The 12,160-nt window shown below is 49.4% G+C and overlaps 1 protein-coding gene across 1 annotated transcript in view; it reads left to right on the forward strand.

The window, feature by feature from the left end:
* The window catches only part of ARR3 (arrestin 3), a 9,858-nt gene extending 2,402 nt beyond the window's left edge, over positions 1-7,456 (forward strand). The window contains exons 6-17 of the mRNA XM_006908522.1: positions 2,033-2,232; positions 2,350-2,409; positions 2,591-2,658; positions 3,269-3,404; positions 3,591-3,675; positions 3,941-4,013; positions 4,389-4,526; positions 5,904-5,987; positions 6,259-6,282; positions 6,450-6,502; positions 6,785-6,794; positions 7,294-7,456. Coding sequence (XP_006908584.1) covers positions 2,033-2,232; positions 2,350-2,409; positions 2,591-2,658; positions 3,269-3,404; positions 3,591-3,675; positions 3,941-4,013; positions 4,389-4,526; positions 5,904-5,987; positions 6,259-6,282; positions 6,450-6,502; positions 6,785-6,794; positions 7,294-7,390 — 1,028 coding nt within the window. The 3' untranslated portion in view covers positions 7,391-7,456. The remainder of the gene's footprint in view (positions 1-2,032; positions 2,233-2,349; positions 2,410-2,590; positions 2,659-3,268; positions 3,405-3,590; positions 3,676-3,940; positions 4,014-4,388; positions 4,527-5,903; positions 5,988-6,258; positions 6,283-6,449; positions 6,503-6,784; positions 6,795-7,293) is intronic.
* The last annotated feature ends 4,704 nt before the right edge of the window (positions 7,457-12,160 follow it).

The following is a 12,160-nucleotide window of genomic DNA, read 5'->3' on the forward strand; positions in this document are numbered from 1 at the left end:
TTATCTTTACCATTAAAAAAAAAATCTCAAGCAAAGCAACAAATAAAACGATAAGTACAGCAAGAAACAGTAAGAAACATTACTCTGGTCACGGTATTAGAAATCAAGATTACTTTGAAATATTTTTTCATTGCTTTTTTTTCTTTTAACTCTTATTCTGTGATCCGACTCAATTGAAAATTGGGTTTGATTTGAAAAAAAGCTTAGAACAAATTGATGAACACTAGTTCAGGTGGAACTTTTCGATATCGTGGAAAAAATAGGTTTAATCTCTCAGATTAAGCAGTATGGATAAGCAGCCCAGCGAGTTTTAAATATCAGGGAAATTTTGGGGTAGAGTCAGTAACTTAACCGACTTATTTAAGATTCTCAATCACTATTTCTAAAACCTAAATCACTTTTTCACGTGCCTGCAAATTCTTCAGAATAACCTACAGAAAGAAATCTTTAGTTTAAAAAAGGCATGTCGATGCAGGAATAAGATGCGTTTTTGTTCCTCTTTTATTCTAATCTTGTTTATGTGCCTTAGTAGAGTCTGATATTATTCACTTAAGTTGTTTACATTTCTAAAGTTCATTCCTTAGCCATTTTGTTTTGTTACTTTTATGAATATATTATTTGCATCATATTCTCTAATATTTTTTTTTCTGTCAAGGAGCATTTTTTGATGTAAAACATGCTTATGCTATACCATTACGTTATTAAAGGCCAGTTATGGGGCAGTATACGTGGTTGTGTTAATGAAGTGTTGTTTAAAAAAATTTATCTGGGATCTCTCTTTATTATTTGTATAATAAACACAAATATAAGTTAATAACTTTAGAATAACTGTTGAATTTTTTAAAAAAAATAAAAACGAGGTATATCATAGCACAAAGGATGCTTCTAAACCACTAGAGAGCAAATAAGATCTTGTGGGGGGGGTGCGGTGATGAACTCCCCACACGGGAACGGGGACGGCAGGATGTGTTAAGAACAATTCATCAGATTAACACCCTCACCTCTTTATCTTTTCCTTTGTCTCTTCTTTCCTTTCTTTCTCTCTCCCTTCTCCCACTTTAATTGGCTGTGATCGAGAACCAGGGTGAATTTCTTTGTTGTCTCTTTTGAAAACTGTTGTTCGTCTTCATTGTGAAAATATTAGAAAATACAAATGAAGAAGAAAGAGACTAATCCTAACACCCAGCAATAATCGCCAGTCACATTTTAGTTCATATTTATTCACATTTTCTGTCCAAAAATATGTATATTTTTCTCTAAAACGTTCTATTATAAACAATGTTTTCTAATCCTTTTCACCTATGGCAATACAGGAAAATTCTATACATTTTTAAGTTGCCTAGTTCTATATTGTATGGGTGAACTATAACGCATTCAGCCAATCTTCAATGCTTGAACACTTTTTGCTATTATAAACAACCCTGTAAAGTATATACTTGTATATATCCTTTCATACTTGTCCAATTATTTCTTTAGACTAAATGCCTAGAAAAGGAACGAATGGCCAAAGGGCATTCACACATTTTTAAAGCTTTATATTGCCAAACTGCCCTCCAAAATGGTTGTGCCAATTAACTCTTTCTTGCAGTGTGTGAGGCTGCCCGTTATTCCAGTCCTTGGAAACACTACCATTTTCATTACTTTCAGTCTTTGCAGTATCTTTCGAATATAGATTCACTTTCCTTGTTCTTAATTTTAAAAGGAGATAACTTGGCTGTTCGATATTTGGGGTCAGGGCTCCTGATAGAAATAAGATTCTCCAGCTATGTTCTACATCCTTCCTTCCCTCAATCTCTGTCACTCTGTCCTTGGACAGGTAGGTATCCCTCTGTACCCCATCCCATACTCCACTAGGGAGTAGAGCAGATCGAGGCGGCTTTTAATTTACCCCTAATCTTAGGTACTAGCTGCAAAGTATGAGTTCGATCATAACTGTTCTATTTCTGCCAATAGTCCCATGCTCATCATCATTAGCATCAACATCATCCATGTCTAGAATTACTTTACACTTTTCTTCCTCCTTTACTCGCAGTGTTTGTCATGTTGACATGTGCCTTTCGCTATGGCCGTGATGACTTGGATGTGATTGGGCTGACGTTTCGCAAAGATCTGTATGTACAGGTCCAGCAAGTCATCCCAGCTGAGCCCACCAGCCCCCAGAGGTCTCTCACAGTCCTGCAGGAGCGCCTACTGCACAAGCTGGGGGACAATGCCTACCCCTTTACCCTTCAGGTACTGACCCCAAGTCTTGGACAAGGTTTCCAGGCAAGATTGAGAGAGAAAGCTAAAGAACAAGAGACGAAAGGATACCTGTTTCTTTTGTTTGCTAACCTCCTTCTGATCCTCTAGATGGCTGTCAACCTGCCCTGTTCAGTGACACTGCATCCAGGTCCTGAGGATACAGGAAAGGTGAGGTCTGGGCTCTAAGAACGAGATAGATGGTCAGTGCTGGGAGGAGCGACAGAGGGACAAAAGGACAAGACTTGAGAAAGGAACAGCTAAGGGATGAGGTCAGGCATTCATTCTAGGCCTATAAGAAAGGGAGGTGCAGTGTTGGAAATGAGTTTTCATCGCCTTTGCCCCTTTGCAGGCCTGCGGGGTCGACTTCGAAGTGAAGGGTTTCTGTGCTGACAACCTGGAGGACAGCGTCCCCAAGAGGTATTCTTTGGTCCTCTCCAAACTCCAGATCTTGCTCTCGGGACAGAAACAGCCCTGTTTCTAATCTCCGGAACCCCAGCACCACCAACTCGGATGCCCGGTTCTGATTCCTCTCTGAATTCTCTTCTTTGCTCTCGGGCCAGGGTCGGTGAACTCTTCTGCAAAGGGCCAAAAACTAGATATTTAGGCTGTGTGGGCCATGTAGTCTTTGCCACTGTGGTGTGAAAACAGGCAGAGATGGCCCGTAGATGAGTGAGCGTGGCTGTGTTCCAGTACAAATTCATTTTTGGACACTGAAATGTGAATTTGCTATAATTTCCACATAGTGTGAAATATTAGTCTTTGATTTTTTTCAACCATTGAAAAACGTAATAACCATTCCTAGCTTGTGGGCCATAAAAACCAGGCAGCAGGCCAGATCTGGCCAGTGAGCCATAGTTGGCTGACCTGTGGTCTAGATACCGACACTGAAGGTCTAGAGGAGTTCTCTGTCCGAGGGAGGTCTTCGCCCACCTCCCCCCCATGCAAGGACTGGGCTATGGGGCTGGCATGGGAAAGGTCTGTGGGTCCCAAAGGGGACATTCTGGCTAACCCCTTGGCCTCTGCTCAGAGACTCTGTGCGGCTGGTCATTCGAAAAGTGCAATTTGCACCCCCGGAGCCAGGCCCTGGCCCCTGGGCCCAGACCACTCGCCGCTTCCTTCTGTCGGCTCAGCCCCTACAACTCCAGGCCTGGATGGAGACGGAGGTGCGTGGCACTCACTTCCTGCCCCATACCCCATAACCCCTCCGAACCCCTTTCTTCACTGATTTCCTACTTGAGTAGACAGGGATGGAAGTTAGGGTGGAGACGGCGCTAAGGAAACAGGAACGCTGGGTCTCGAGCTTGGTGTTTTCCCTCCAACCTTGTGATGGGCCTCTCCTCCCGCTCCAGGTTCATTACCATGGCAAGCCCATCTCGGTCAATGTTTCTATCAATAACTGCACCAACAAGGTCATCAAGAAAATCAAGATTTCAGGCGAGCTTCTTTTCCTATCCCCCTGCACCTGGGCCCGCATCCACAGGCCTTTTTCCAAAACTCTGTCCCATTTAGCCGATCCGCATTCATTTAGTCTTTCCCTCCAATTCAGGCTTATCGAAACATTTATCTCTGTTTGTCTGTGAGCACATCCTAGTGCACCATGCATAGCGTGGCCACGTATAAGGTCACATCTGAGGGCAGCGAGTCGGGGTCTCAGGGGGCACTGACTAATTATAGTCATGTGTTTTTCCTGGCTGTTCAGTTGACCAGATCACAGATGTTGTCCTGTATTCACTAGACAAGTACACCAAGACTGTGTTCATGCAGGAGTTCACGTGAGCTGGCGCTGGGACCTGGGTCAGAGAGACAAGGGCTGGGGTGGTGGCAAGAGGGCTGGGGCTGGAGGCAGAGGAGAGGGCTGGGTTAAGGAGGAAGTGGTTAAGAGTCCAGGACTGAGAAAAGTCAAGGTGAAGGCTGATATGGATAAATGGAAGGAATCCCAGAACTAGAGGTTGGATGCCCACAAGATGATCATCAAAATGCTGAGAGAGGGTCGGGGCCTAAGGGTTTCCCATCAGAGCAAATCGTTCCCATTCCCCACACTTAGACGTGCCAGCTCTTCCAGGTACTCTTAGTGCAAGATACTCTTAGGAATGAAATTACCCTTACTTCGCAAGCCTAGCCTAAATTTTTCTCTTCTTCTTTCAAAGGGAGACTATAGCTGCTAACTCCAGCATCTCCAAGAGCTTTGCAGTAACCCCACTCCTGGATGCCAGCAGCCAGAAACGGGGCCTGGCACTGGATGGCAAACTCAAGCATGGTGATACCAATCTGGCCTCTAGCACGATGTAAGCTCAGAAGGAACTCCCAACCTCCATTTTCGATCCTCAATCCATTCCATATGCCATATATACAGTTGTGAGGTTTCACCTTCTATGAACGTCTCTAGGTCAGTGTTCAGAGATCCCTCCAGGCCCAAGAGCCAACAGTAAGCTAAATAATGCCCATGAGACCAATGACAGGTTTAGGTCTTAGGCAGCAAGAAAGGAAAAAGTAGAGAGAAAAATCTTCTGTGTTGTAGGCTGTGTGGGCATTCTTAGTCCATTTCAACTTAAGGACCCCGAGGCTGAAAGAGATGAAGAACTTTGTCCGAGTTTGCATAGGTAATAAGCGGCAGAAGCAAAGAGGATTCTATCACGTGTCATCTGGCTCTAACACTGTGATCTTTACAGCAGCTACTCTCTAGGGAAGATAGAAATGGATGGAAGATTCAGACATGAGAAGTGAAGAGAAAGGACGGAAAAACAGAAGGATATGATAGGAAGTGATAGAATTCTATCGGGTTATTCATTTGGCCCTAGTGTTAGATGTGTCTCCCACGAAGGCCACCTGCCGCCATCCGACAAGCGTTAATTCCCCCACCTCTCCTCACGCCTTATCGATCATGTAGCTATAGACTGTTATTGCTAGAAAGACCCTTTGAAATCATCCGAACGGCATTATTTTATAGATAGAGGATCAGCATCCCAGAGCAATGAAGAGACTGTCCCAAGAATATGCAGCTTTCTGTGTCTTATTTTTTAATCGTTTTTTTTTTTATTAAGCACCTGTTACATACTCATTCCTATGCTAAGCTATGTTTAAGAAGTTTAAGACAATCTCTGCCTTCAGTCGATTTCTGGCCTACATGGAGAATAAAGAAGAATGAGAATACAATCTTATAAATCCAATAGAAGTTCAAAGAAGCCGGCATAGTCGGAGAGGATTTCCTGGAGGAGATAGAATGAGCTAGATTTTGAAGAATGTGTAGAATCTGGGTAGCAATGGAGGAATAAAAGAACATTCTAAATTGAGAGCAAGGCATGAGGAAAGGCTAGACGTAGGAATCTGCATGGCACATTTTGAGCATGAGAGGATGGGTCCGATTAGGTTGGATTCTGGGTGTCAGGGAGTTAGGGCAGAGAGGGTTAGAGAGGCTGGGTGAGGCCAGATTGTTAGGGGTCACAAAAGCCAAACAGAGGAGTGGCATTCAGAGAGGTAGGCTCTTGAAGCAGACAGTGACATGGTAAAACTGCATTTTGGGAACAGAAATATGGTCCCAATGAGTAGGAGTAGAACCTGAGAGACCCGTTGGAAGACAAAAGGTACACAGGGAGAGACTGGGGGACTTAACGAGTTCCTCCGCCCTGTCCTCCCCCTCCAACAATGAATACCGCCACCTCCAGCCTTCGACCTGGAATGACCAAGGAGCTGCTGGGGATCCTGGTGTCCTACAAAGTCAGAGTCAATCTGATGGCGTCCAGTGGAGGGTGAGTGAGGGTTCAGGGTCTGTGTGATCAGGGGCTGGGGAGCTGGGGGGTTTCTCACTTCGGTTTTCCTCCCAGTTAAACTGATCCCAACAAGCTGTTCTCACGTCTCCTCCCAGACTGGGTTCCTTGTGGGCTCAGTGAGCAAGCCGCCTTCCCTTCCAGAAACCCACTGTGTGGCTAAGTTAGCTTTATGAATCCCTCATCCCCCATTGAATTAGCTTGCCACTTTGCATTTCCAGCTGCTAATTTTAGGGTGTCATTCTACCCTCAGCATCCTAGGTGACTTGACAGCCAGGTAAGAGACTGTGGGGACGCTGGGACTGGGACAGGAGGAGAGGATGCAGAGCTAAGGGGATTTAAAGTGACGGGGATCCTGAGGCCATCCCAGGACCGGAAAACAGAGAGAGGGGTTCAAAGAGTGGCCTTGGAGGGACATGGGTAACTGCCTTGGGACCTTTGCAGCGATGTTGGTGTGGAGCTGCCCCTGATCCTGATGCATCCGAAGCCATCTCATGGTAAGTGACCAGGAGGGACTCACGGGAACAGTGGTCCTGTGGCTTGGGGACCAAGCAGTTCTGATCTCAAGAATCGGTTCTGGCAATTTAGGTAGAGACTGAATAGCAAGACGCAGATTGGGAGTCCGGGTTTTCAGGGGAAAGAGACCGTGTGTTGGGGGGGCGGGGAGAAGGGAGAGGGTTAAAAAGGCAGGGGTTAAAGTCACGAGACAGCGCTTCAGAAACTGAAGAGCCCCTTCCAGCTTCGCCCCCATCTTCCCTCCCTCTGCATGCTTGCTACAGAGGCTGCCAGGTAAGGAAATGTGAGGCTTGGACCCCCCCACCCCCACCCCGATGGCCACCCTCCATCGTTAGACAACGGGAACGTTAAAGCGCTTCCCTGGACTGTCGCTTTCGACACGTGTGCGGTGGAGATGTTGGCTTCAGCTTCCGTCACAGCTCAGCGCTTTGCAGCCGCCATGCACCCTCCGCTCCTCTCGGAACCGCACCCCCATTTTTTTTTCCTTTTCCCCACCCCCCTCGCCCTGACTTCCCTCTCTCTTATTCCGAGCCCTTCCGTCCATCCCTCCCTGCGTTCTTATTTCTCCCCCAGGGCTCAGGGGGACCTTCGTGTTAGGAGCCTGGGGAGGGAGCGAGCGATGGGGACCCGGCGGTGCGGGAGTGGGGAGCTACCGAGGGGCGCTGGCCATCGAGCTGGGAAGCGGGGGGAAGGGAGCACTTGGCTGGGATCAGGAAGAGGAGTGACCTGGAGGATGTTCCTAAGCCGCCATTCCCCTTGCTGCCTCTGCAAGCTCCGAGGACATAGTCATCGAGGAGTTCACGCGGCAGGAGCCGGGCGCGGAGGACGCCCAGGAGGCGCCGGCGGCCGAGGGGGACGAAGGGAACTGAGCCCCTGGCTCTGGCGCGTCTGTGTGGGGGTCCCCCGTAACGCTCCAATAAACCCGCTTGTCCCGACGAGCCTGGCGACCTCTTTGGTATTTCCTCCTCCGGGAGGGTGATGGAACTATCGAGAACGAGCACCCCCATTCCCCCGGCAGTCATTAGATGAGCCTGCTTTTCTCCTAAACGACCCCCGACTTCCCTCCCGCACGCCGCCCGCCCTCCGTGTGTCCCTCAACTCTCCCTCCGGGTCCTGGCCACCTTCGTCCCCACCTCGGGAGCGGCGGGCCAGGGGGCATGGCTGCACGCCCAGGCCTAGGGGCGACGCCGAAGGGGGCTTGAGTGGCGGCTGGACAGAGAGCGCCCTGTGACCTCAGGCAGCGAGCAGCGATGTCTGCCTCCGCACGCCGGTGAGGCCCACGGTGAGGACCGAGGCTTCAGCCTGGAAACCGTCGGGGGCCCCCGGCACCGGCCTGTGTGCAAACCAAACTCGTGTTCCTAGGGGGCTGGGTCGGGCTTCGGGGATACGGAGGTGGGACAGTGAGCAATGCAGTGGCCGTTCTCCAGGAGAATCGATTCCTCCTCGCCCAGGGGGACGGAGGGCTTGCTTACGTGCCTCGCACTGGGAGAGGTGCCAAGCGGCGCCCGCTTCCCGTCCACAGCTTTGCCGGCATCAGCCGGTGCGCCCGCCACCGACGCAGCCACCTCCCTTGGCGGACTCACTCAGGGATTCTGTTCCTCAAAGTTATCTGCTGTCAGCGTTGAAAAGTTGAGCCAGGACAACCTCGGGGACCATTCTCCCCTTCTGGTTTCTAAGGCCGCCTGGTACAGGGCGAGGGGGTGGGGTGGCGGAGAGGACGGGTAGAGTGAGTACCTCTGGTTTGCAGGCGCCCATTGGCATTGACTTCCCGTCCACGATCATGCACTTGGAAGACTGAAGACTGAGTGTTCACTCTCATATGACTGAGCCCACACCTCGGCCCCTTCCGCCTATTCACCACGGAACGGGAGCACCGCCCCAGATTATTTGTGGATAAAGGGGAAGAAAAACGGGAAGCCTTTCTAAACTACCAGCCCTGTTTCTTGTTCCCTCTGCCCGCATCTAAACTCCAGCTGTGACACAGACACCATCCAACAGGCCCCGAGTCCTTAAGTCCGCTGCTCTATAGGGTCTTCCTTAATCAAAACAGTACATTGAGATTCGACCTGTCCTAGGATCATAGGCCACTTGGTTTGTGGCCATAGTCGCCATTTTCAGGGGCCCAGTTTCCTCAACCCTCTACTTTGCCTTTATTAAGTTGTAGCCTTTAAAAGGCTAGTTTCCCTTCTCTCTGTGCAGACTGAACTGCAGCTACAGGACACAGCTGGCCAGGGGCGCTTTTACAGCCTGATTCCTAGCTACGCTCACAACTACATCGCCATGGTTGTCTATGACATCACAAGGGGGTGTTAAGCCATGTTTCATTTGAAAAAGGGATTGAAGGGAGCAATAGGGAGGTTGATAAGACTAGTACAGAGGAGGGACAGGAACATTATTCCCTCTAAACGTCTCCTGAATCTCAACGCTCTGCCACACATTCTGTTATACACATCGATTCTTTCAAGGAGACAGTAAGTGGGTAGATAATGTTCTGGCAGAAAGAGGTGATGACGTAGTCATGTTGGGTGACAGGACTGAGCTGAACAACAGAAGGTAAGGCATAACGACGACTTTTTCTGCAATACCTACAGCTCACTGTTTACTTGGGGAGAGTTACCAGTGTCAGGGATCAGAAGGGGTCTTAGCACTAGCTGGTCCCTTACATCATTTGTCATTGGTCCAGTCTCTGCAGAAGAGTGGCAAAGAAAAATCCAGACACCTCAATGTAATGTTTATCGATACCTGTGCCAATACGAGCTACAACATGAAAATCTAATAACCATCTCTTATGCTACTTCGCATGGCGTACTGTAGCCACCCAGCACTGCTTATTCTTTTGGATGAACTTGGCTTGTTGCGGTGGGGCTAAGGTTCGTGTCCTCATCATGCAGTGCAAAGGCCCAGAATCATGTCTCTGAACCTGACGTCCTTTTTTTTTCTTTTGCACATCACACCATTCTCTCTCCCTCCATCTCAAACACACGCACGCGCAGCTATTCCGGTGCATGGCTTCTGCCGTTCCATCCGGAAGTAGCCCATGTCCACCGAAGGAAGAGCAATATCCTTTCCCCCAGCTGTGCTGGAGCAGGGACTGTCCAAGCAGAGGAGGCAAACTTCTCTGGCTGAGTTTGATGGCCAGGCCAATTTTCCTGCCTGATATTTAAGAGACGGTGGGACTAACTTCAGCCCAAAGCAGGTCCCCGGTTTGCCTTTAGGTGAAAGGGGTCATAAGATCAGAATTCCTCTTCTGTGTCTCCTAGGAACCGCCCTTGGGAATTGAGAGTTGACCCCGGCCGCCTATTACCTTATGACACCTCAGTGGTCGAAATCCAAGAGTCCCCACCCCCCACAATGAGTCAGGCATCAAAAGCCATTGTTCCTGTCCATAGCATAGGCTGTCTGCCTAACTTGATGAATTTATTGCATCTGGGCTTCCCAGTACCAGTCCTCCCCACCCCCACCCCCGTCAGATTAATGGTTTAACTACTTGGGCCACTTACTAAGTTCTTGTCCAATTCCTGGGCTTAGGCATAAAACGGGACCCGTGAAAGTGCCATCATTTCTTGGCTGCATCTCACAGCTCTTGGGTAGAATTCTTGCGGGACCCAGGAATCCCTTGTTCCCTTCTGACTGCTGAGACATCTACAGGGGATGCGGTTCTACAGCAGCTGGGACACCCCGAGAGCCGATACAGTTCACTCTCATTTTCTTACCTACACCCTCAATAAACCACTGGTCCTTTCGCCTCAGCCTGTCACGGCTTGTGCCTTGTCCACACCATACCTATACCTCCACGCTGGTGCCCCAACCCAGAGCCATCACAAGTATTGCAAAGCGGGAACCAATTCAGGGCAGGAGGGGTTTTACCTTAGGGCTGGGACTCTCTGCCATTTACCACACCTCTGAGATGACTCATTTTAAAGCCTGTTAACCGCAGGGAGAGTCTTGGAGTTCAAAGGTCAGTAGACTCAGCCCAGACGCCTATGTGCGCGTGTCTTGGCCTCCAGTTCCTCAGATGGCCACTGGGAGGCAGCAGAGCAGCCGGAGCGCAGACTTCGGAGGGGCCCGCCCAGGAAGCAGACAGTTAAACGACTCCTATCCCCAGCTCTGCATACCAGCATGTTGCCACCCCAACAATGGCACCAAGCCTCTAGAAGAGGTACCATAGTAGTGGGTGCGTTTTATGGGAAGAGCCAGAACTTCCCCATAGATAAATTACTACTATTTAGAATGGTTTCCCATATTTGAAGGCTTATTCACCTTATTTCCAAGCTCCACCTCAGACCAACAGAATCACTCTCCAGGGGACGAGCCTGGAAATATATATATTTAAGCTTCCTGGGATTCTTTCCAGGAAAATTTGGGACTTTCATTATGGGGGGCACTTCACTCCATACCCCATTAGAAAACTTTCTATTCTGAAGGGGATTTTGAACATGGCGATGCAGATGGCATAAGGTGTGGCCTGGAACCTCCAACAATGGATTGGTAACTACGGAACTTAGAACAGAGCAAATTACTTGGGGGCTGGGGCGAAGCAAAGGGCGCGATCAGATGTCAGTAGTACTCAAGCTACAAGTTGGAAATTGGCAATCAATTTTTTACTGCTGTCCCTGAGAGAAACGATGTAAGCCCCTCCCTTAGTTTACGTTCCAAATCAAAGAACTCGGGAAAGACGGACTATATTAATACTGCACGGTGCAGAGAAACATCAGAGATCTTGGGGGAAGGGGCATCGTTCCCTCCAGTTCCCCACCCCCCACCTCTACCGCTCCTGTGATACTATAGCTAGGGCTCCTGGGCCTCCCTGCCGTTCTGGGCAGACGGAGACAATTCTGAAGCACGTAGTTTGCTGTTACTTCCAGGGGCTCCGTTCTTCGGGAGAGCTTTTCCTTTGACCTCAGTAGCATCTTACGCCCAATCGGTATCATCCAGAAGTCACACCACCGTTTCTTCAGCATCACATTTTACTTTTCAAGAGACAGAAGAGGAGGAAGGCAGAGAGGAAAAACAAGGCCCCACCGGAGTCTCCCAAGGGTATGACATGGGTACGATAAGGATGGGATGAGAGAGCCAGGCGGATTAGATGGAAGCTCCCCAAGACTGTTTCTATGCGCTAATAAAAACAAGATGACATATGCGTCTACTTAGCACACGGTATCTACACAGGTCAGCAGCCTCTGCTAGCAGGGCTCTCTGTGGGCTAGGCTCCACCCGCCATCACCACCTTCTCCCTGCAGGGAACGAGGCTCACCGAGAAAACGAGGGAACTGCCAGTGCAGCGGTCTGGGGGGGATGCAGCTGGCCAGCTGGCTCAGTGCACGGCCTCAGTGTCTGCCCGGCCTCCCCACTCCACTATGCCGAGGGGACTCTGAGAGCAGAGTTTCTAACGCGGCTCCCCTGAGGCCTGGCCAGCTAGTCCTAGAAGTTCCCACGTGGAGGGCCATAGGCTGCAACCCTCTAGTGCACAGTCCTCTCTTTTTGGCGATGATAATCTGAGGAAAAGAAGAGAGAAGGAGAGAAGCAGGTTATTTTCTGGCCTGAGCTCCCAATGCGCCCTCGCCAAGCAGTAGGGCCTCCAGTAATCAGTACTTGGAGAGCTCCAACCCAGGGCCCTGCCAGGTGAGTAAAAAAGGGCG

This window comes from Pteropus alecto, unplaced genomic scaffold (genome assembly GCF_000325575.1).
Source record: "Pteropus alecto unplaced genomic scaffold, ASM32557v1 scaffold312, whole genome shotgun sequence".
In the NCBI taxonomy this organism is placed as follows: Eukaryota; Metazoa; Chordata; class Mammalia; order Chiroptera; family Pteropodidae; genus Pteropus; species Pteropus alecto.